This window comes from Spermophilus citellus, assembly GCF_964194105.1.
Source record: "Spermophilus citellus genome assembly, chromosome: 2".
Lineage (NCBI taxonomy): Eukaryota > Metazoa > Chordata > Mammalia > Rodentia > Sciuridae > Spermophilus > Spermophilus citellus.
The window spans coordinates 189,181,923-189,207,846 of NC_138183.1; the positions used below are offsets into that span (position 1 = coordinate 189,181,923).

Here is a 25,924-nt window from a genome sequence, read left to right on the forward strand (position 1 = left end):
GTTAATTGAATTGACCAGAGTCACACAGCCGATAGATGGTGGAGTCTGGAATATGATCCCAGGGCTCTTGCCCTCTGCATGATCTTTCTTACCTGACCCACCCCACAGTTACAGGACCCCAAAAGAGATGTGTATGTGAAATCCTGTGGTATAATAAAACATGAATATTTCTTTCAATGATAGAATGGTGGTGGCATTTGGATTTTGGCATTTTTTAATGGGAATCCATAAGCCCATGTTCTGAATGTCTTAGAGATCTTTCCAACATGCCATAGACATACGTTCTTTCATTGTTAGCCAAGAGCAATGCAGACTCACCAAAATTAGCACCAGGAAAGTCGTCTGAGCTCACAAGTCAGAATGGTTGTCATTCTGGGCAATATACGCATTCCTTTTCCTGCATCTGCTGTGACCTGCATTATCTTTCTGGTTTTCTTCATAAAGTAGCTATAGCTAGCCTTTGCTGCTCACCTCTTTCCTCTTATCTCTGTGAACTTAGAAGTCATGTCTTCTGAGCCTCTCTGTTCTTTCAAGGATTTGTATTCCAGCCATTAGTTTGGTTAATAGAGTGACATATTCTTGGTCACAGTATCTACTTATGACCTTTGAAATGATGATCTTGAAGTCCAAAGTCAATTCTTGACCTATGGTCATCATCAAGGGAAGTAAAAACTGGGCACATTTCCAAAGAGCTAAACTAGAACCCCTGCCCAGTGTTTTGAGAGCAAAGCTAATCTCTTTTGTAAAGGTTTTAAGACTTAAAACACTGCATAATTTACATTTTTTGTCCTTAATAGAATATGGAAGGAGATAGTATGACTTAGGCCATTGGAACCGCTTTGGGTTAGGAGCCAGGAGCCCTGAGTTACAGTCTAATTGTTGCTACTGAACTGTGGTACAACCTTAAGCAAATCCCCTGAACAGATGTTCTGGGCTTCATTTCCCTCCTCTTCAAAAGAATATTGAACTAGATTTTTCTATAAGGTGCATTGAAATTTGCAAGTTCTGCATATGAAATTAGTAATAGAATCACCATATGATTACCTCATGGCTTTACAGAATTTTTTTCAAAGATGGCCCTGTCCATGGTCCTGCATTTTGGCTTGTGATGCTAATATTAGTTTATAGTGTCAGGTGGCTTAGGTAAATAGCATAAAGGGAAGAGTGTTTTTTAGATAAGCATGTTAAAAACATAGATTTAAAATATGCTTAACCCTCAAGGAATTGGCTGAGGCTCTCACTTAACAAAATGTGTTTTCTTCTTTCCATGATCTCTAACAGACATTCTTTAAACAGGAGTTAGATCTATCTGAAATCTCCCACTCTAATGAAATTAGTTTGTGGGTTGTTTCAGTTTTGTTTAGTTTTTCCCAAGGAGCAGGAGGTGCAGATAAGAGGCAACACAAAATTGCACAGGCTTATTGGTTTATTTTAATTGGAGTATTTTTGCTTAAAGGGATTATCTGTCATTACTGATGCAAATGGAAATCCTGTTTACCAACTCCTAAAATGCAGTGCAGTGCTGGAAAGTGGTCAGCATCAGAATCAATTACTGTGATGTAAAATATATCATTCTAGAAAACAGAGGACAAAGCTTCCTATAGTCTATGTGAGGCCACATGGTTCTTAAGGTTTGTGCCCTGGTCAGACCAATGTCTACTCAGTTTATGTTTTTAATTGTGATGCTAAAGTAAGTGCATATTTCTTATCCCTTCTGAGGGTATCAGGGAAGAGAGCTGATTCCAGAATTAAGATTAGAGTTCCTGCTCCACAGTGCAGGGGGAAGCAGTGTAGTGTGATGGAAGATAAATACTCCGGAGCCTCGATGTCCAGGATGTGATTCTTGACCCTGCTTTTTATTGGTTCCGTTAACTCTTTCCAGTTACTCCATATCCCTTGGCCTTAGTTTTGTCATCTGTAGAGCAAGGTTGACAACACCTTTGCTTTCAAAGCCTAGCAGTAAAGACGCATTCAGCAAACGTTCGTTCCTCTTTTCTTGTCTGTTCGAATCCTCAGCCATTCTCTCTTGGGTATTAAAATCCAGACTAATTAACATTTACCCCCAACAGATCCTCAAAGGGTTTGGGGTATTTTTAAATATTTTTAAAGGATATATATTTTTAAATTATACAAATTAAATATATGATAATCCCATATCGTGTTTTTCATGTCTTTGAGAGTAACATCAAACTACAATTCATCCTATATTTTCAAAGCAGCTGTAACCATTTCAGGGTCGTCATGGGACAGAAACCAAATACAGCAGCTTTTCAAAGCAAAGCCACAAGAACTTGTGTTATGCATTAATGGGAAATGGGGGGGGGAAGCATTGAATAAACAAGCATTTCTGATGGTTGAAATGGTGGGCTAGGGATAGCATTTTCTTCTTTCTACAATGAAATCAAAATTGCCCATCAGTTTGAACCATGCAAATTGCTGCACACAGGCTCAGCTGGGCTCTCCAAAATGGAACAGCTTATTTTGATAACCAAATAAATTTCAAACAGTTGCTAAGGAAACTAAAGGATTCTTTGTGAAAGTTATTGCATTGTAAAGAACCAAAAAGGTGGAAGGAGGGGGAGATTGTTAGTTGGTTAGGAATTTAGAACCTATATAGTTAGGTCTCAGTTCAGAAAAGTAAAGATAGTGATTGTGAAGCATATGGAATTTCACTTCTTCCAAATCTTCCTTGTTTGACCAAGCTATCCAACCATTTCAGCAATTCATTGAGAGATTTTATTTTATAGGCATGATTGCTAACTGTACAAAGAAAAGGATTGTCACCAGTGCAATATGTCCTGTGAAATCTAATGATACTGTTGGGAAGACCCTAATTCTGAGCTAAGCTCTGTAATTTTTGGGAAAGTTCTGAAAGCACCCAATGTTGTTATAGTGTACTTCTCATGGATGTATTGGGACTCTGACAACTCTGGGACCTCTTTGTAGATTTCTAATTCATAAAAACAATCAACTTGAACCCTAGAAGGCTAGCAGTATTTTTAATGGGTCTTAGATATACCTGGTCAAGTCTTGATATTAGCCTGCATATCCATGAATTAACAGAACCATTGCTCCTTAAGAGGGCAGGCGTACCCACCACACTGAGAATGTCTTTTTAGAGTTTTAATTAATTGTTCATTAATTCAATCCTCTTAGAAACCATATTCTGATAAATAAAGAGGGAGCCCAAATGGTTTCATCTCTAGTTTCTTAAGCTAAGTCTTAAGCATCCCCGTGCCTCCATATGCAGATTTTAATTGTGTTGCAGAAATCACTGAAATACTAAATGAAGGAACCTGCCAACGTAGTTGGAACTCCTTAGACAGTAGTTTGTACTACTAATAATACCATTATATCTATCTTTCTCACTATTTCTCCTGCTAATATTTATTACCATTATCTTCCAGAACATGGGTAGGATAAGATTTTTATACACAGAGCTTTTCTCCACCTGATCTAGCCTCTCCCCTCCCTCATTGCCTCACCATTGGTGGAATTTGCTTTGTCATAGGAAGTTTTATATCCTAGTGTTTATGGATGGTGCTCAGAATTAAGAACAAAGAATCTTATAGGATTTGAAAAGAGGAAGACAATAGGGGTTTTAAAAATATTTTTTTAGTTGATATGGACAAGTATCTTTATTTATTTATTTTTATGTGGTGCTGAGGATTGAACCCAGGGCCTCACGCATGCAAGGCAAGCGCTCTACCAATGAGCCTCAACCCCAGCCCCGACAATAGGGTTTTAAAAAGACAAACCAGGAGGGAGGTGTTTCCAGCCCCCAGTTCAGCCAGTCTCAGGGGGTCTTCTCCCATTGGCTAAAAGGGATCAGCAGGCTGTTCTCTCTTTTCCCTCAATAGTCCCATTCCACTGGGAACCAGATCCCCCCAATTCAAGGTCCTAGTGGGGGGAAGGATATGCCCCAAACCAATATGTACTATTTTTATCTCATTGTACACACAAGGAAGACAATGTTTTCTCCCAGTGGGCCTACCTCATTGAGATACTAGAAAGTGCTATAAAAGTCTCCCTTTGTCACCTCCTCTGGGGTAAGAACCAACATACTTATGCTGTTGTGCTCTACAGAGCTCAGAGGGCATCTTTGGGCTGGCCTCTGACCTGTAAGCCTGTAGAACTTAGCTGATACAGTAGCTGTCTCCTGATATATGCTCAGTGGAGGAGAAAATGAACCGTGCAGGCATCTCCAGCAGCATGCTAAAAAGAGAAAGCAGTTTTCCATTATTTATTTTCAGACATAGGATCTATTTGAATGCAGACAATTCTCAAATCCCATCAGTTCTGACTCCCACCGACTCACAAAGGAAATGAGCCCTTGGAATTAGCAGTCTTGTGCTTCTTTCTCTGCAGTTCCTAGGAGTAAAAAGTTCAGCACATATCCTGCTTTTATTCCTTCTTAGTTCTTCCTCCCTCACGGAATTAAAAGCTGAGGGTACACTATTTTGTACCTGGAATATAAAAGGGTCACAGAACTGGAAACCCACAAATCAGATAAAGAAGAATGTGAATAATTCTCTCCCATCTTAATGCTTTATGAAGTTGGCTCCTGTCTTTGAAGTTTGTGAGTCACGGTGAAGTGGTTGGTGTGTCTGTATTTTCAAGGTAGAAGTCTGGGACATGTTCCTTCCATAAGGAATTCAATGCAAACTCTTTCCCATACTAATGACAGAATACTGGTGGCACTTTTATTGATAGCGTGCATTTCAACTTTTTTTGTTGGCACATTTTTAATTAAAATAACATTTAACGGTTTGAAGCTAAAAACCTGATGTTTCTGCCTAGGAGTTTAAAGGGAATGATAACATATGGAGAAGTTTAACATTTAAATTGAATTTTATTATTTAAAACAGTAAAATATTTTATGACTACAACAATACCCTGCCAAGCTCCATTTCAGCATTAAATGTGCTTTGTAAGGAGTCTCACAAAGCCAGGGGAAAAAAAGACATTTTAATTTCTTATTCCCCAAATGCTTTTTATAAAAAGTTCCACAAACGTGTTTTCTTTACAAATGGATTCTTGTTCTCTTCAAGCATCTTCTAACATCTCTGACAACACAAAAAGCCTTGGAGCCAGAATGCCCAGGGGTCCTTCCTAATGACAAACAAAATGTAGCCTGCTGACTTGATCTTGGTCTTCTGGGCTACTAAGGATGGCCTTCCTCATGTCTCTGTGGTCTCCCCTGTCCCTTCCCTACTTTTCAGAAGGCCGACATCTGGCAGGAAGTTAAGGTTTATCTCTTTCATGTGAGTGTGTTTAATTACTTAAGAGGGGAAGTTTGATAAACAGCCTTCCTTCCTGGCCCGGTGCCTCCAGAAAGCAGTCACTCTCCTGATTGGTGACAGAAATGGGCAAGAGACCTCAACCCTGACCCTCCATAGGGATGCTAGGCATCGGGCGGGAGGCCTGGGTTAAGTTTCCAAGTATATCCTAGACTTTGTGTATGAACTTGAGAAATTATGTCAACTTGACCTTCTTTAACACAAAAATGATATTCACCTCCATCCAAAGACCAAGAGGCATTTTTCGGACATGTATCCTCCCTTTGAAGGACCTTCTTCCTCATCTTCCTCAACCCACATCCGTGCTCCAAACACAAACCCCCATCCACGTAGCTGGCCTCAGAATTTGGCTTCTGATTTATACACCATCCAGTGACCTTTTAAAATACGTAGCTCCACTCAAGTCACACCACCCCCCACTGCTAGAAAACCATTCCAAGTCAGAGATTCAGTACCCACACCTTGCTCCCTCCAGCCTCCCTATTTTACCATGCAGCTCTTTACACACACACTCTCACAAAATCACAAAGTTATTCTCATGTGACCACAAATGATTATTTTTAGGATCAAAATATATTTTAACAAGCTGTGGAATTATGCAGTAAACAGATGGCCCTTGGGGAGGACCCATACATACTGCTCTGGAAGAATGCATATTTTTAGCAGAACAATTTGAGCATCACTGTGGTGGGGGGCAGTTCTGAACCTTCTTACTCCTGTGAGTAGGGGGATGCCTGCTGGCAGCAGAACATTACAGAGGAGTGAGGCTGAGAGGAGTCCTGGGTGCTGGGATGCTGATTCCTTGTGTCACTTGTGGTTAACCAAGATGCTTTTGTCTTCCTTCCCTCTGTCTTGGTAGGAAAACCCAGTAGTTTCTTTCCAGAGGACAGTTTTATAGACTCTGGAGAAATCGACGTGGGGAGACGGGCTTCCCAGAAGATTCCTCCTGGTACTTTCTGGAGATCTCAGGTGTTCATAGACCATCCTGTGCATCTGAAGTTCAATGTGTCTCTGGGAAAGGCAGCTCTGGTCGGCATTTATGGCAGAAAAGGCCTTCCTCCTTCACATACTCAGGTAAGCAGAACCCTACCCGCCTACTGACCTCCTTGTGCTCCTGCTCAAATCTTTACCCAAATCAAGAAGAGCCCAACCCTGATCCTAGAGCCCAAAGGGAAGTTGGTGTATTTTAAAGGCCTTTTATCCATTTGCCACCCTCTCAGACCCTGCCTTTCAGGCAAGTGAGGTTTAATCCGTGAGGCTTTTTGCAAGGAAGAAATTATGAGAAATTTCTCAGGAACCTTTCTGCTATTACTCAGTCTCCTAAATTATGTTACCCAGGAAATGTTATTGAGAGAAAAAAAAAATAGACAGTGAGTTTGAGTCCCCTTGTTATTTGCTGTGTAACCTGGTATTCATTACTCATCCTCTTCTAAGCCAGTTTCCTAATCTGTACCAGTGCCCACTTTGCAGGGCTGTTGTGAAGAAGAAAGAGTAGCATTTATAAGGCAGCCAGCATACGGCCTGGCTCAAAATAAATGTTACTCCCCTAATCTCTGGCATTCCTTCTCTCCTTCAGGGTTACACGTTTATACAGACAGATGTGCACCAGAAACCCTTGAAGAACTTGTCCAAGGGGTTGGGGGTGTGGCTTAGTGTAGAACATGTGCTTAGCATGTGCAAGGCCCTAGGTTTGATCCCTAGTACCCAAAAAAATAAAATGAAAAAATAAGAACTTCTCTAAGATGACTGGCATATTACTAATAATGAATGGCAGACAGCAGAGACTTATGCAATGTCCTTGCTCTGGAATTGGAGTAATATAAATCATAAGCATCCTCAGGTGTTCCAAGGCCACATGCAGTCTTCCTAACCCCAGTAGTCAGTTGAAGTTTATAGTTATAAGCTAGACAGATAAATTTGCTAAGGATGGAGTCACAGAAAATAGAGGGATCTTGAGCCCCTGATGACTGCAGAACTGCCATGCTAGTCCTAGAATTCATGTCTCCACACAGTTTACATGAAGTAGAATGACTGCCTATCTTTTTTGTTTGTTTTTTAAGAGCTAGGAAGATGGATGGCTACTCAGTTTGCTTGCTTACTAATAGGTCAGTAGGGCTTAACCCCCTACCTATTATTAACGCATGTCTGACTTATCTGGAGTCTTATGCTAGCAGTCTCAGATCAATTGACATTTGAATTTGACACAGCATGCAATTATTGATAGACTTTTGGACTAATCCAGTTCAGTTCTTCTAAAATATCTCCATGAAACTGGAGCCATTTAGAAAAGATTATTGACAAAAGACAGATATAAACCAAATCTTCAACTGTTCGTGAAGAACATTCCATTCCTACCAACACTCCCATCCCACCTGAGACCCCTGACATTCCATCAGTACTTGTATAGAGCTCAGTCATGAAGTGGCTGGGTTTCTAATCTTGGGCCACCATTGAAAGAGCATGGTTCTGTTTTAAATGAGGCCAGGTGAAGACTTGCCACACTTGCAGCAAAAATAAAAACAAGCCAAGACTAGGAAATAATGCCCGAATGATGCCACATTCACAAGAGAGGAAGGAGAGTATTACCATGAGATATAGGATTTGAGTTGGTTGATAGCTTTCCTGCAGCTTCTGCCTCTCTGTTTCCTTATGCATTCCCTCACTCTGCCCTGCCCCCGCCAGGAGAAACCCAAAGAAAACATGGCATGTGCTGGAGCAGATCCGCTGCTAATTATACTTGTTTTGTGCTTTAGTTTGACTTTGTGGAGCTGCTGGATGGAAGGAGGCTCCTGACCCAGGAGGCACGGAGTCTGGAAGGACCCCAACGCCAGTCTCGTGGTGTCGTTCCCCCCTCCAGCCACGAGACTGGGTTCATCCAGTATCTGGACTCAGGAATCTGGCACTTGGCCTTTTACAATGACGGGAAGGAGTCTGAAGTGGTCTCCTTTCTCACCACTGCCATTGGTAAGAAGCTCCACCTTCTGCTGTCTCTTTGGGTAGGAGGACACTTGGGGACTTTGGGAGTTGATGCCAACAAGAGAATGAATGTGTCTTACTCAGAGCTGTAGATGCCACTCAGAGTATGGGGTGGGGCTGTCCTGCCTGGGCATGCTGGAGGAGGACTCAGCATGAGATGCAGGTAGGACACAACAGACAGAGGGGCCATCCTGATACCTTCCTCGTGCTGTCTGTGTGATGATGTATGGAGCAGCAGCCACCTTTCCAGACCAAGGGGATAGAACTAAGAACCAGACGGGAGTCTTGGATGACTGGCCACATGGCGGGAACATCTCCCCTCTTCGCTCTTGGTTCTCACCTTTTCATCTTCTGAGTCTCACTTGGTTCAGTTCGCTGACTTTATTGTTTAGTTTTGGTTTGGTTTTTGAGTTTGGAATCAACAGTCTCTGGGAAAGAGGATAAAGGCTGGAGAGAGTGTAAGAATAGCAGCACAGAGGACTGGAGGAGCCATGTGGTCAGTCAGATCAGGTGTTACTGAGAGCAGAGGTGTCCTAGTCTCTGACAAGGGGGAGCCCTGGTGTCTTAAATGAGTCCAAACACCATCACACTTCCTCATGCAAAGGGGCATGGCCACCTCAGGTCTATGGGTGTCTAGGTAGCCTGCTTCCCTCTTGGAAGAATTTCTCTTCTTTACTAACATAATAGACAGAACCCGTCTTCTCCTTAGGTGACCATGGTTTGCTGAGGGACATAATAATCTTGGTGGTTTGGGTCAGAAAACATGTTCTGAGTCTCTAGTGGATGTACTGTGATACAGCCTGGAGATAAAATCTCAAGGGAAAGACAGGGCTCCATGAACCGGAACACCTGGGAATGGAGTTTCTGCCTAACGGACATCTCTGTGTGCTTTGGAGTTCACCTGAGATCTCTGTCTCAGTCTGTGGCTGGGAGTCTCTCTGACATGGAAAATGGAGTTGAATGAACATCTCTGAACTTGATACTAGGTTTCCTAAACTCATGTGAGGCCCTGGTTCTTCCTTCTAAATAGCAGTGGTCATTTCAGGCCATTTTCTTCTAATTCACCATTTCGCCCTTAGTATTGAGGCAGGGGGAATCTCCCCATTAAATGCAAGGCATGGTTAATAAGCTTCTGCTATCAATGCAGCCTCATGGCAAAGTGAAGGAGGTGGGATCATCAGGCAGCTGGCTCTGACGAAGGAAACATCCCTCAGTGCTGCCCTGCTTTGGAGGTCTATCCTAGCTGGAGGACTAAGAATGCCTGGAGGGCAGTCTTCTGTCTCCCTGGCACCCGGTGGGTCCCCATGCAGTGTCCTCAGTTGGTGAGGGACTGAGTGTGAGCATGGCCTTTCCTGTGCCCAGGCTCTCATTAGCAGGATTGTGGACAGTCACAATCTCAGCAGGTGTGCTGCCATTGGATTCTGCCCTGCATGTCTTCTTGAAGCATGGTGCAAAGCATGCTCAGGTCCGAATCTCCACCGTGAGCTTGAGCTTTCACCTCACACAGATCACTCAAGTTTTTCAGCTCTTGGGGTCTCAAGATTCTGGAATTTGAAGCTGCAGCTTAGCAGTTGGAGGTAACATTGAGGTGGAAAGTGCAGTCCCAGTCCCCATCATTGATAGCCCAGTTCTGGCCCTCTCCATCAATGAGAGTGTCACTTTGTGGGGTTTTTTTTTTTAATTTTTTTATTGGTTGTTCACAACATTACAAAGCTCTTGACATATCATATTTCATACATTAGATTGAAGTGGGTTATGAACCCCCAATTTTACCCCAAATGCAGACTGCAGAATCACGTCGGTTACACATCCACAATTTTACATAATGCGCTATTAGTAATTGTTCTATTCTGCTACCTTTCCTAACCCCTACTATCCCCCCTCCCCTCCCCTCCCAACTTCTCTCTCTACCCCATCTACTGTAATTCATTTCTCTCTTTGTTTATTTTCCCATTCACCTCACAACCTCTTATATGTAATTTTGTTTAGCAATGAGGGTCTCCCTTCATTTCCATTCAATTTCCCTTTTCTCTCCCTTTCCCTCCCATCTCATGTCTCTGTTTAATGTTAATCTTTTCTTCCTACTCTTCCTCCCTGCTCTGTTCATAGTTGCTCTCATTATATCAAAGAAGATATTTGGTATTTGTTTTTTAGGGATTGGCTAGCTTCACTAAGCATAATCTGCTCTAGTGCCATCCATTTCCCTGCAAATTCTATGATTTTGTCATTTTTTATTGCTGCATAGTACTCCATTGTGTATAGATGCCACATTTTTTTTATCCATTCATCTATTGAAGGGCATCTGGGTTGGTTCCACAGTCTAGCTATTGTGAATTGTGCTGCTATGAACATCGATGTGGCAGTATCCCTGTAGCATGCTCTTTTAAGGTCTTCAGGGAATAGTCCGAGAAGGGCAATAGCAGGGTCAAATGGTGGTTCCATTCCCAGCTTTCCCAGGAATCTCCAAACTGCTTTCCAAATTGGCCGCACCAATTTGCAGTCCCACCAGCAATGTGCAAGTGTACCCTTTTCTCCACATCCTCGCCAGCACTTGTTGTTGTTTGACTTCATAGTGGCTGCCAATCTTACTGGAGTGAGATGGTATCTTAGGGTGGTTTTGATTTGCATTTCTCTGACTGCTAGAGATGGAGAGCATTTTTTCATGTACTTGTTGATTGATTGTATATCCTCCTCTGAGAACTGTCTGTTCAGGTCCTTGGCCCATTTGTCGATTGGGTTATTTGTTATCTTATTGTCTAATTTTTTGAGTTCTTTGTATACTCTGGATATTAGGGCTCTATCTGAAGTGTGAGGCGTAAAAATTTGTTCCCAGGATGTAGGCTCTCTATTTACATCTCTTATTGTTTCTTTTGCTGAGAAAAAACTTTTAAGTTTAATTAAGTCCCATTTGTTGATTCTAGTTGTTAACTCTTGTGCTATGGGTGTCCTATTAAGGAATTTGGAGCCCGAACCCACAATCTGTAGATCGGAGCCAACTTTATCTTCTATCAGACGCAGAGTTTCTGATTTGATATCAAGCTCCTTGATCCATTTTGAGTTAACTTTTGTGCATGGCGAGAGAAAGGGATTCAGTTTCATTTTGTTGCATATGGATTTCCAGTTTTCACAACACCATTTGTTGAAGATGCTATCCTCCTCCATTGCATGCTTATAGCCCCTTTATCAAATATAAGATAGTTGTAACTTTGTGGATTAGTCTCTGTGTCCTCTATTTTATACCATTGGTCCACCCACCTGTTGTGGTACCAGTACCATGCTGTTTTTGTCACTATTGCTCTGTAATATAGTTTGAAATCTGGTATCGCTATACCGCCTGATTCACACTTTCTGCTTAGAATTGCTTTTGCTATTCTGGGTCTTTTATTTTTCCATATGAATTTCATGATTGCTTTATCTATTTCTACAAGAAATGCCGTTGGGATTTTGATTGGCATTGCATTAAATCTATAGAGAACTTTTGGTAATATCGCCATTTTGATGATGTTATTTCTGCCTATCCATGAACAGGGTATATTTTTCCATCTTCTAAGATCTTCTTCTACTTCTCTCTTTAGGGTTCTGTAGTTTTCATTGTATAAGTCTTTCACCTCTTTTGTTAGGTTGATTCCCAAGTATTTAATTTTTTTTTTGAGGATATTGTGAATGGAGTGTTTTTCCTCATTTCCATTTCAGAAGTTTTGTCGCTGATATACAGAAATGCCTTTGATTTATGCGTGTTGATTTTATATCCTGCCACTTTGCTGAATTCATTTATTAGTTCTAGTAGTTTCTTTGTAGACCCTTTTGGGTCTGTTAGGTATAGAATCATGTCATCTGCAAATAGTGATAATTTAAGTTCTTCTTTTCCAATTTTTATGCCTTTAATTTCTTTCGTCTGTCTAATTGCTCTGGCCAGTGTTTCGAGAACTATATTGAATAGAAGTGGAGATAGAGGGCATCCCTGTCTTGTTCCGGATTTTAGAGGGAATGCCTTCAACTTTTGTCCATTCAGAATGATGCTAGCCTGAGGCTTAGCATAGATAGCTTTTACAATGTCAAGGTAAGTTCCTGTTATCCCTAGTTTTTCTAATGTTTTGAACATAAAGGCATGCTGTACTTTGTCGAATGCTTTCTCTGCATCTATCGAGATGATCATATGGTTCTTATCTTTAAGTCTATTGATGTGGTGAATAACATTTATTGATTTCCGTATGTTGAACCATCCTTGCATCCCAGGGATGAATCCTACTTGATCATGGTGCACTATTTTTTTGATGTGTTTTTGTATTCGATTCGCCAGAATTTTATTGAGGATTTTTGCATCTAGGTTCATTAGAGATATTGGTCTGTAGTTTTCTTTCTTTAAGGTGTCTTTGTCTGGTTTCGGGATCAGGGTGATGTTGGCCTCATAAAATGAATTTGGAAGGGCTCCCTCTTTTTCTATTTCCTGAAATAACTTGAAAAGTATTGGTATTAATTCTTCTTTAAAGGTTTTGTAAAACTCCGCTGTATACCCATCCGGTCCTGGGCTTTTCTTGGTTGGTAGTCTTTTGATGGCTTCTTCAATTTCATCCATTGATATTGGTCTGTTCAGATTGTGTGTATCCTCCTGACTCAGTCTGGGCAAATCATATGACTTAAGAAATTTATCGATGTCTTCACTATCCTCTATTTTATTGGAATATAGGTTTTCAAAATAATTTCTAATTGTCTTCTGTATTTCTGTAGCATCTGTTGTGATATTGCCTTTTTCATCCCGTATGTTAGTAATTTGAGTTCTCTCTCTTCTTCTCTTCGTTAGCATGGCTAAAGGTCTGTCAATCTTATTTATTTTTTCGAAGAACCAACTTTTAGTTTTGTTAATTTTTTCAATAGTTTCTTTTGTTTCAATTTCATTGATTTCCGCTCTGATTTTCATTATTTCTTGCCTTCTGCTACATTTGCTGTTGTTTTGCTCTTCCTTTTCTAGGGCTTTGAGTTGGAGTGTGAGCTCATTTATTTGTTGGTTTCTTCTTTTTTTGAGGAATGACCACCAGGCGATGAATTTTCCTCTTAAAACTGCTTTCATTGTGTCCCATAGATTCCGATATGTTGTGTCTGTATTTTCGTTTATCTCTAAGAATTTTTTGATTTCCTCCTTTATGTCTTCTGTAACCCATTGATCATTCAGTAACATATTGTTCATTTTCAATGTGATGTAGGATTTTTCCTTCCTTCTTTTATCATTGATTTCCAGTTTCATTCCATTATGATCAGATAAAATGCATGGTATTATCTCCACCCCTTTATATTTACTGAGCGTTGCCCTATGGCATAATATATGGTCTATTTTTGAGAAGGATCCATGTGCTGCTGAGAAAAAAGTATATCCATTTGATGATGGTTGATATATTCTATATAAGTCAGTTAAGTCTAGGTTATTGATTGTGGTATTGAGTTCTATAGTTTCTTTATTCAACTTTTGTTTGGAGGATCTATCAAATGGTGAGAGAGGTGTGTTGAAGTCTCCCATAATTATTGTGTTGTGGTCTATTTGATTCTTGAATTTGAGGAGAATTTGTTTTATGAATGTCGCAGCACCATTATTTGGTGCGTAAATATTGATAATTGTTATGTCTTGTTGGTGAATGGTTCCTTTTAACAGTATATAATGACCTTCTTTATCCCTTTTGATTAACTTAGTCTTGAAGTCGATTTTATTCGATATGAGGATGCCACCCCTCCTTGCTTACGAGGACCGTGTGTGTGGTATATTTTTTCCCATCCTTTCACCTTCAGCCTGTGTATGTCTTTTCCAATCAGATGTGTCTCCTGGAGGCAGCATATTGTTGGATTTGTTTTTTTAATCCATGATACCAGCCTATGTCGCTTTATTGGAGAGTTTAAGCCATTAACATTCAGAGTTACTATTGATATGTGGTTTGAACTTCTATCCATGTTTGATTGTTTATCCTTTTTTTAAAAAAAATTTTTAGTTTGTTTCTCCATGATTGTCTTTCCCCTTGCCCTCTGTCTTTACTGAGGCACTTCCCACTGATGGTTTTGGTTATTGTTTTTAATTTCTTCTTCTTGTAGTGTTTTGCTCAAAATGCTTTGCAATGCTGGTTTTCTGGCTGCAAATTCTTTTAACTTTTGTTTATCATGAAAGATTTTTATTTTGTTGTCATACCTGAAGCTTAATTTTGCTGGATACAGAATTCTTGGTTGGCATCCATTGTCTTTCAGTGTTTGAAATACATTGTTCCAGGACCTTCTTGCTTTCAGTGTCTGTGATGAAAAATCCGTTGTTAACCATATTGGTTTACCCCTAAATGTAATCTGTCTCCTTTCTCTTGTAGCTTTTAATATTTTCTCTTTGTTCTGTATATTGGATATCTTCATAACAATGTGTCTCGGCGTTGGTCTACTGTGATTTTGTGTGCTCGGTGTCCTGTATGCATCTTCAATTTGTATATCTGTTTCCTTTTTTATTTCTGGAAAGTTTTCTGTAATTATTTCATTCAGCAGGTTTCTCATTCCCTTGGTTTGAATCTCTGTACCTTCTTCTATCCTGATGACTCGTAAGTTTGGTTTCTTCATGTTATCCCATAACTCTTGGATGTTTTTCTCGTGATTTTTTACCAGCCTTTCTGAGTTGGCTAGACTCTTTTCAAGATGGTATATTTTGTCTTCATTATCTGACGTTCTGGTTTCTACTTGCTCCACTCTGTTAGTGATACTCTTAATTGAGTTTTTAATTTGGTTTATCGTTTCCTTCATTTCTAGAATTATTGTTTGATTATTTTTTATAATCTCTATCTCCTGATAAAGATGCTTAACTTCTTCTTTTATCTGTTTATGAATTTCATTCTCAATGTGTTCTTTCACTGCTTGGATTTGCTGTCTTGTATCCTCTTTAAGGTTCCATTCCATCTATCTAAGGTGTTCCTTGAGTTCTTTATATGACCATTTTTCTGATGACTCTAGGTCCTCCTGAATATTTAGGCTGTCCTGCATTGTTTGTACTCCTTTTCTTCCTTGTTTTTTGAAGCTGCTCATGTTACTTCTTGTTCTGTTTGACTGCTGAGTTACTGTTTACTCCTGTAAATTAATTTGATGTTTGGGAGGAAAGGTATTTGAAGGGAAGGGAAGAAGTCTCTAAAGAGAATGAGAGTAGGCAGGTAGAATTCAAGGAAAGGGGGGATAAGAAAAATGAAAAGACTAAAGAAGAAAAAAATAGGAACTAAAAAAGAAAAAAATTAACAAAAAACAAAAAAAATAAAAAAAAATAAAATAATAATAATTAAAAAAAATTTAAATTAAAATTAGTAGAAAAAAAATAAAAAAAATTTTGTAAAAAAAATAATAAAACAACAAGAAAGAAAAAAATGAAAATGAATGAAAAACCCAAATCAACAAAAAAGAAAAAAAAAAAACCTAATAAATGCCTTCTTAGAGTTTGATTAACTTCTCTTCCAGTAGGTGGCGCTGTGCCCACCAGGTCAAGTTTCTCCTGTCAATACGCGGGAACCAATCACTGTGCAGCAGCTCCTCCCAGACTGGGCGAGTCTCCAATCCTGAGTGTCTAGGGCCTCCTCTTGTGTCTAGTCACTTCCCACTTTTTCTTTGGCCAGGCCCCTCTCACCACAATACTGGCTACACGCCAGGTCTGCTGCTCCCGGGAGCCCTGTTTTCATGAACGACTGGGCACACTCTTCCAGTTTGCCATTCCCTCAGACCTTTAGTTTGTAGAGCTTGGGGCTGAGAATCCTCAGTGGATTTTACTTGCCCTCCGTTATCGACTTCCCCGTAGCTGGTGCAAGAGACCTCAGCAGTCAGCCCTGGTGGGAGCGGTAGGCGGGTCCGCACCACCTCTGATTCCCTCGGGCTGGCTGTAGCACTCACGGGAGAGCTGGGAGGGGCCCTTAAGGTTTTCCTGATGTGTGAAGAGAGAAGGCTATGGGATCACACACCTGTATCTGCCGGTTTCAACGAAGTTATCTCCTCCGCAGCAGTCTGATGATGTCGTTTCCCTTTGCCGGGCAACCAATTCAATGGGTGGGTCCTTCTCTCCCAAGCTCCGTTTCAAACCTGTGGCCACTACTTATGAAGGCTTGGTAGGCATTTACCTTCGTATGATGAGAAGGGCTGACCATTTTTTTCAGCCGGATGAATTAATGCCGAGTCATGGCTGTTTGTCTGCGGGAAGCAGGTGACCGGGAGTTTGAATTCAGCGGATCAGGGCTCAGTGCGTGTTCTCGGATCACTTGGATTTTAAATTGTCACTCATCTTATCAGCTGTTTCATTTAATTCGGCAGCTCATTCGAGCGGTGAAGAGTCTACTTTGTGGGTTTTGCTAGGCTATAGTATCTGCATCTTTTCTCTTTCTGGACATGGTGGCTTCAATTTAGGGACACAATTATCAAATTATGGTGGTGCCAAAGTTACAGCTCCCAGGTCTCCCAGTTCAACTTTTCCTATACACAGTTCACAAGCAAGAATAGAGCATCAGGTTTGCACAGAACACGGAGTTTTTATGGTCAGATTTCTGTTTTAAGAATGGTATAAATATGAAAGGATATTAATTTAAACTCCCAAAGAAAACTACTTTTAATTATGATATGCATCTTTGAGAAATAAAATGGAGATAAGATTTGCCAACTCGTGGCTTGTCAGTGATAGCTAGCCTCTTTGTCTTAACTGGGGTGATGGTCCTGCTTTCCCCTGGCTGCTCTGTTTGCCCCTTAACCCTATCATGTCTATGGGATTTATTGTGCTTCTCAGACTTTAATGTACTTATGAACCACTTGGGGGTCTTGTTAAAATGCAGATTCTGCTCCAGCAGGTCTGGGGGACCTGAGATTCTGCATTTCTGGCCAGCACCCAGTGATATTAATGCTGCTATGGGCCATATTTTGAGTAGCACAGGTTTCTGGTACCTCATTGGTGGTTCTCAAACACTTTGGAACAAAGAACTCTGTGGGAGGCTTGGTAAAAATTCAGATTTCTGGGCCTTTCTTCAGAACTCCTGAATGCCTCCAGTCGGGCCAAGTGATCGTGATTCTGATGGTCTGTCAACAGATTTTGAAAACAAACACCACATGAGGAACTACCCTTCGTTCCTTCCTTCCCTCCCTCTGTCCCTACTTAGTTTTGCAGCCATGGACAGCCGTGTCACCTCACTGAATCTCAACTTTTCTTGTCCAGAAGCCAAAAATGTAAAAGTACTTTGCAATCCCCATTGTGAAGATTAGAGAGAGAGATATAAAATGCCTAGCACAGCTTCAGGCCTCCATACGTGCTCGATAAACGGAAGCTGTTAATATTCTCTGCCATCCTTTTTCTCCTTCCACTTTCTCTTGCTGGCTTTCTGACCTATCTGTCTCCCTTCAAGCTACAGTGATTGTTTAATGAACACCGTTCTTTTTCCCCCCTTTAATACAAAAACAGACTGATTCTGATGTTGCTATTAATACCTCTTTCCCCAAGAGTCCCTGGCATTGAGTCTCAGCTGTCTGTGATCATTACCTGTGAGCTGTGAGTTGTAATTTGTCTTGGCAGGTTAATTAAAAGTTTAGGTCTTGTTTTAGTGAAGTCATTATGGTCCCAATATACAATTGTAACTCTCGGGTTTGCTTAACACAAAAATTGGAATATGACCCTCCCTTCGTTACACATCGAAATGCAGACCAAGAATTTAAAAAGATCTGAGTTGTCAGAATCCAGAGTATTTATGTCTGTTTGTAATTAAGTAAAGGGAGAAATAATTGTGTTTAATTTAATGAATGGCTGTATTGTGTACGTTTTTGCTTTTCCCTCCATTTAATGCAATCCAGCTGATGATTTTAAATTAAATGAGTTTATCTTTTGCCTTGAAAAAAATCTAAGAGCCTTTTACAAACTGTATACACAAATATATCCACACAGAGACCTGATGTCACCCGAGCTCCCAGGGAACAAATGCATGTACATACATGCTCACACATGCCCCGCGAAATCCAAGCCAGTTTGAGAATAAAACATGGCAGCTCTTTTCAGAAAAAAAAGTCTGCCCCACCCCATCCCCCACATGCTCCTGGCTCCAATGTGGGGTGGGAGCCTTGCTCACCCCCATGTGTTGAAGGAGGTAGGAGGATATAAACCACTCGCGGGGGTTTAATTCACCCCATCACCATTTACAAAGGGTTTTCACATGCATTCTTTAAATCTTGCAGGAACTCCATGAGGTGATTATTCTTATTTTTATTATCATCCCTGATTGCAGTTGAGGAAATGGAGGTTCAGAGATGTTGAAAGAAAAGCTAGGACATGCATTCGAATGTGTCTGACTACAAAGCTCATGTTTTTCCTTCATAAGTAATCTGCCTCCTCCCAGGATCCAGTCCCTTTAGGGTGCCCACACTCACTTATTTCCCATCCATTTGTTCATTCAGTATTTAGGGAGCATCTACTGTGTTGGGGGGGCCATGTTTAGCACTCTCACATATGTAGCTTATTCCTTACAAGAACCTTAGACAAGAGATCTTTTAAGCTCTGATTTACAGATGAAGAAGTTGAGGCTCAGAATTTAGTTGACTTGCTCAAAATTAAGAGCAAAGCCAGAATGAAAATTTGGACTCTAAATCCCACAAAGTCCCCACTGTGCCACAGGGTCTTGCTATTTTGTCATGGCTACTAGTAAATATTTTATTACTGTTTGTATTATATGAAACATAATTTCCCCTTGTTAACTTGCTTCCAATTATAAGTAACCATCTTACATCAACCCAGGAAGTTTTTTTGAGAAGTCATTAAAAAGACCATGTAGAAAATCTCACAGCATCCAAATTTTTAAAAATAAAAATACCTTTGTATGAATTCCTTGCAATCCCAAGACCTAACAAGTTAGTATTATAACATTTGGGGTCTTCAGATAGATAGCATCTTATCTTTTCATTTCAGTTGATGCTGAAGCATAAAAGGTTAGATCAACTTGACATTGCGGCAATGTGAACCAAGCTGAAGAATAACAGAGGTGTCTTACAGTGGATTTAAAATCCCAGAAGAGAGAAATAAGAATCATTGGCAGGAAACATAAAGTCTGGGAATCTTTATGAGAAACATGCTCTGATCTTCTTGGTGCTAATTGAAGAGTCTGTTTATGCCCAGGCAGCCACTGGAAATCAATCCATGTCCAGGGACTAGACACAGATTTAGCTCTTTCCCTCCCCCCCCCCTTTCCTCCTTCTTTTTATTCCATTATCCAATGAATATTGCATCCTTGCCCTTTTCCAAGATGGGGATCCAGGGAAGGTATGACATGGTTCCTGGCAAAAGTAGCTGGTAGTCTAGATTAAGCGAGATGAAAGCCTTATGGAGCAAGTGTCTCTAAGCCAAGGAAAAGAGCAATAAAGGCCACCCCTAGAGCCATCAGCCCAAGGGCCAGCAAGGTTGGAGGAAGGGAAGGGCTTGTCCAGCTGAATGAGCCAGGGAAGGCTGTCTAGATAGAGTAACATTTGATTTGGACCTTAAAGTTTGGACAAAATTTTCACATTTAAAGCATGAAAATGGGAAGGTGAGTGCTAAGGAAAGCATCCCAGGCAGTGGGGGTGGATGGCATGGGCAAAAGGACAGTGGGCAGAAAATTAAGAGCTGGCTAGGAGGAGCCGGCAGTGCTGCTCGTCGGGAGCTCAGGCTGCCCTGAAGGGGGGAAGCAGTAATCAAGGAAGAGCTACAACGCCACCCTACAGAGAGTTCATTCTGTAAGCACTGGGTGTCATGACAGGTTTTTGGTAAGGGGATGAAATGATTGGAGCTGGGAGGTTTATCTTAAGAGGCGCAGAACAAGAGTCCATTAATTTATGTGGCAGAGGGTTACTGATATTGAGTCTGTGATTTCATGAGGGCACTGCAGGGGGCGGGGTGCCAGGGAAGACAAAAGGGGCTCATCTGTGGTACCAGTGGTATTTTTCCTCTGATTTCCCCATGATCCATTCCTCTTTGTTTCTAGATCTGCCTAGATACTTGCACCTACATTTCTATCTTCTGTGGGTCATCAAAATTGGGTCCTTCATGATTTTCCAAAGACTGTGCTAGACTTGCTGTTTTTTCATTTCCCTTACTTTGATTGGGCATTAGCCTCTGAGTGCATTTCTAAGGATCCAGGGAGAAAAATCCCCAGCATTATACACTGTAATTTGTGTAAGAATCTACCATGACCTCAAGGAAGAAACTCAGAAAAGTGATTGAAGAACAATTTTCAGTTTTTAATAATCACCTTCCATACCCCACCTCACGTCCCCTTCCTTTGAATATACTCTAAGATAGAAACACAGCAACGAAGAATCCAGGTCTCTTGGTAATAAATTAACCTTCTTGTAAATGACATTGGCAGCACTTTGTGAAATTTCTAATGGAAACACTTCTTTGGAAAAGTGCCCTGTGAATTCACCTCTCCTTGATACGGTGATTTATTTGGAGCAATCTGGTATAAGTGGAATGAAATTGTAGGCCAAGGGAGAGCTCAAGTCAGCACATTGGAGACAGATTGTGGCCAAAATCTGTTAGGAGGAAGAGAGCTAGGAATATCAGAGTGCTATATCTGCAGAATCAAAACCTAGTCCCACCAGCAGCTGTCTCTGCTCGCTGAAGGACAGGCTGCCCCACTGTCCCCCAACTCCTTCTACTGCCCTGCAGTCTTATCATGGACTGCTGAAACTTCTGAATTCTCTACCTGGATTTTCATGGCAGGAAAGAAGAAAAAGTAGCCCAAGGACACCATGAGTGCCAAGCAATAAAGTTTGTCTCTTTGTAGGAAGCACTTAGAAATGTGTTTAGTGTGTCCATAACCTAAATCTTATCCAATCAGCATTTAAGTGAAGTTTTAATGTCCTTCCTCTCATTCTAAGTCTGGGGCATTTCTATTCAGGGCCAGGATGGCAGTTCAGTAGTAGCATCAGGGACCAGGCTCTTTCCACCTTGTGGTCTGCCATCCTTCCTCTGATTTATTGGTTTCATACCTGTTGCACCTCCTGGACTCATCCACTTGTCATGTAGAAAGAAGAAAGGGGAAGGATGCAGGAAAGGAGAATGTTTCCTAAATCATTCAACTTGCATTTTTTTGGCAGAGTTGTGTCACTTGGACACTCAGAGCAAGAGGGAAGTCTTAAAGTGTATATTTTCAGCTTGGAACACTGGCACTCTGATCAAAATTAGGGTTCTCTCAGGAGGATGGGAAATGAATATGGGGTAAACAGCCAGCAATATCTGCCACAGACTTTATCAAGACGTTTCGTTCACAAATAGCAACAGAGTCCTCTTACCATGTGTGAGATTCAGGCCCAGGCATTAGGAACAGCCATGAGGCAGGCAAGCTTGCTCCTGAAGACCTCATGGGCCAATAAGTTAGAGGAAGTGAAGCTGAGAAAAGAGGAAGTCACCCATGTAACAAGGTTGAGGGAATATATTTTGGTTCAGGCTCTTTGTATCACCCAAGAAACCAAGGACTCTGTCAGTAAGCCTTGAAGCCACTTGCTTGTTGCTTTAAGATGGACAGACAGCAGGAGCAATTCCTGATCAGTGGACACCAGGTGGTAGACAGACCTAGATAGGGTCAGTTTGTTAATTTATTCATTCAGTCAGCATTTACTAATTGCCTTTTCTTATGCCATGTCCTGGGCAGGCATTCCATGTCATGGTATGTAAAACAGCCAAGCTTCCTGCCCTTGTACTTATAGACATGCTTGAGACATATTAAAAGAGAGCCTCAAATCTATACATCTGTGTAAAAGTCCATGATCATAAATGGCACATTAACACTGTGGCAAAGAAGAGTGGGCTCTCGAGAAGCAGTGGGCCTCACACAGCTGGCTGGGCCAGGTGCATGATGAGCTGTTCAGATGAAAGTTGGAGGAGGAATGTACAAAGCAGAGGGAAGAAAGTAGAATATATGCAAAAGCCTGGGACAGGAAGTTGCTGGGAGTGCTCCAGGAACTCTATGGTGGTCACATTGTAGGTGTGGCCATCAAAGGACTAAATGTATCAGGAAGGACTGAGAGGCCACCGAGAACCAAACTGCTCAGGGTCTTAGAATGCCATGTGAAAGGTATCATTTGGTTTTCAGTTTAGGTCAAAGGTAACAGGAAGCCCCTGTGGAAATCTAGGTAACTTAATCTGATACACATATGCAAGCGTTCCCAGGAGGAACTGGGAACCGTGTTAGGAGGCTCTTCCACCTGTCTAGGCAGGGCTAATGCTGTCTGCTCCAGAATGGAGGCCTCAGAAGTGGCAAGGAGGGAGCAGATTTGAGCCATTGTACTGCCCCTTAGAGACTGTTGGCCAGCTCCAGGGGTTAAGAGATTTCTAAGGGAAGAAACAAACGGCAAAACAAAGGGGGGGAGCAGAAGGGTCCTTCATTAAGGTGAGTTTAAGGCAGCTGGCAGAGGGGCCTGTGAGGTTCAGAATTAGGAGGCAGGACCAGAAGAGTATCTGGTGGAAAGCTCAGTGGAGAGAGTCCTGGTACTTGGGGCCTCATCCATGTCAGGAGTTCAGCTACCTCCTCCACCCACAGCCACCGTGAGCCTCACTCCATGTTCAGTTTATGTTTTTGCCACTTGGGTTTCGGAATGCCAGAAGACTTCACACACCTTTCATTTGTTTAACTCTCACTCTTTTAAAGATGAGAAAACTGAGGCTTTTCAAAGTTACAAGACTTATCTAGGGCCACACAGCTACCCGATGGCAGAGCCAGGATCATAGTTCTAACCACCAATTAAGTACAGATTCTTTGCCAGGTACTATACTCAGTACATCATCAGTTCCCAAACAACCCAGGAGTCAAGTTAAATATATTTTCCATGTTATAGCTAAGGAAATTGAGGCTCAGAGGTCAAATGTCACTGGCCAAGATTTCTCAGACAGGAACCATCAATTAGGTTAGCAGTATGCATGACCTTTCTTATACACCAGTGAGCAGATCTGCATCCAAGTTTCTAATGCGGTGACATCCATGTGTGTTCTGATCCACTCATAGTCAGGATATCATAAAGATAAACATGGGCTTAGAGATGATGCCCCTAGGCTTGCAGAGTACCAGTGGCTCCCAACTCATTGGACTTTCAGCCTTGTTTAATACAAAACCTCTGACCAGGCCTCACCCTGCTAAAGAAACCCTCCTCCTTCCCTCCCTCCATTCATATGGGGAGTTTTCAGTAGAAGATATTTTCTTAGTAATGGTTTTATTTTTTAATGGAAAAATAAGCGTCCTGATAGCTCTATGTTTTGTCAGTTGCTCATCCGCATCCTGCTCATTGGGGATTCTGCAGCCACACTGTGGTTTGGGAAGGGTTCTCCCACAGTGGTTGGTGTCTTCTCTCTTTTCCTCTATAGTGCCACTGACATGAAGGACATCATTAAAGGTGTGGCCTCTTGTCCTGTAGCACACCCTTAGAAATAATCTAGCTGCCACAGATATGGGAATCTCTGCCAACTCTGGCATTGGTGGTAGATAGGTCATGTTATTGGAGGCAGAAGTTCATTTGGAGGTAGGGCTGTGACCAGAGAAGTGGTGTGATCCAGAGAAAGGCAATGCTTGGGAGTCAGCTCTGTCTGCACTATGTATGTATGAGCTGAGGGACTTTGGGTAAGTCTTGGTCTCCCTGAATGCCTGTGTCATTAGCAATCAAACCTAATTTAGAGAGTTTCACAATGGTGTAAAAACATATGATTCATGGAAGGTACTTAGCATGTTTTTTTGGGTCTCTTATTTATTCATCATTTGTTAAGCATCTACTTTGCTAAGTGCTAGAGTTTTGCAATGAATTAAAAAAAAAAAAAAAGACTTGTCCTTAGAAAGCCTACAGTCAATTGGGAGAATTGACCCTTTCATAAATAATTCCCACATAATGTGGGCTGTGCCAGCAGAAGTCCAAGTGAGCTCAGAGAAGGGTCGCCACCTCTGCTCTGTAGGCGGGGCCTGTGAGGCATAACAGACTTATTGTGAAAAAAGTGCTGAGTGGGCTGGCGGGCAGTATGCAAATATGATTAGCAACACAGGGACAGCAGAAATGGGACCAAGAAAGGAGACATAGGAGTACTTCCTTTCTGTGGGGGATGTGTTCTGATACCCCACAAACAGTACTGAACACCATATGTATTATGTTTTTGTCTATACATAAGACCTATGATGAAGTTTACTTTATAGATTAGCTAACAGTGATTAGCAATAATAGCTAATAATAAAATACAACAATTATAACAGTATGTTATAACTAATTATACAGATGAGGTCATTTTCTCTGTCTCTCTCTCAAAATACCTTTGAAAAAATGGTACTGAGTACTGAACCCAGGGCTAGGTCAAGCACTCTGCCTCTGAGCTGCATCCCCAGTTCTTTTTATTTTGAGATTGGGTTTCACAAAATTGCCCAAGCTAGCCTTGAACTTGGGATCTTCCTGCTTCAGCCTCCTCAGTAGATGGGATTACACGTGTGCATCATCATATCTGGCTTAAAAATGTCTTAGTAATTAGAAGAAAAGATTTTGAGTGTCCTCATCACAAAGAAAAGATAAATGTTTGAGGTGATAGATATGCAGATTACCCTGATTTGATCATGACACAAAGTATACCCATATCAAAATATCACAGTGCACTCCATAGTATGGACAGTTATTATGTGTCAATTCAAAACCTTAACAATAAAATCTTGTACTATATTTATCAAAGTTGACTGTAGTAAGTGAAACCAAGGGAATCAAAACTATAGGTAAGGAAAGACTACTGCATATGGAAAAAGTCACCAAAAACAGAACAAAAGAAAAAAGAGTATATTAGTTTGCTTAGGCTGCCATAACAAAACACCACAGATAGGATGGTTTGCAAAATTCATCTGTCTCAGTTCTGAAGACTAGACATCCAAGACAAAGTGTTGGCAGAGTTAGTTTCTGGAGAATCTTTTATTGTTGGCTTTCAGGTGGCTTCCTTCTTGTTATGTCTTCCTGTGACCTTTTTTTCTATATATGTGTGGAGGGAGAGAGATGGCTGGTGTGTCTTCCTATTCTCATAAGAACACCAGCCCCACCATGATGACCTCACTTAACCTTTATTGCATCCTTCTGGACCCTGTCTCCAAATACAGTCACACAGGGGGTTGGGACTTCAAAATTTGAATTTGGCAGGGAAACCCAGTTCAGTCCACAATAAGAGACATCAAGGAGGTGATAAGACAGTAGCTCTGCTCAACCAACTGATGAACTGGCCAGAAAGTATCACTGTTTTTGTGTTGGAGATGAAGAAATGTCTAGGACCAGTGACTCACACAGGGACACAAGGCCTCTTCTGAATCCTGTCCCAGTAACTTCTTCTGAAGCCTGGCTGCTTAGCAGGCCTCGGAACATGGCAGACCTTCATCAGAGGGTCAGCGAACTCCAAATGAGAAAGTCAAAGTTCACTGATGTTCTCTGCAGTCTAGAACCTTCTGCCATGAGCATGAACTTCTTACGGGCAGCTCTGAAGAAGGCACAGCTGCCAATTCCAGGCACAGCAGTCACCAGGATGAGGAACGGTGTTTCTCCCTGAGGGTTTATGCATTCCAATTCTGCAAGATTCAGGGATCAGAGCACTCATGGGGTCTTTCTTGGCTGTTATTGCTTCAGGTCAAAAATGGAATGTTCTGAGGTACTTTATTTATTCT

General features: G+C 41.3%; 1 protein-coding gene across 1 annotated transcript in view; it reads left to right on the plus strand.

Annotated features, from left to right (window-relative positions):
• Nucleotides 1-25,924, plus strand: part of TENM4 (teneurin transmembrane protein 4) — a 710,670-nt gene that overhangs the window by 509,508 nt on the left and 175,238 nt on the right. The window contains exons 11-12 of the mRNA XM_081282209.1: nt 6,160-6,374; nt 8,054-8,264. Coding sequence (XP_081138335.1) covers nt 6,160-6,374; nt 8,054-8,264 — 426 coding nt within the window. The remainder of the gene's footprint in view (nt 1-6,159; nt 6,375-8,053; nt 8,265-25,924) is intronic.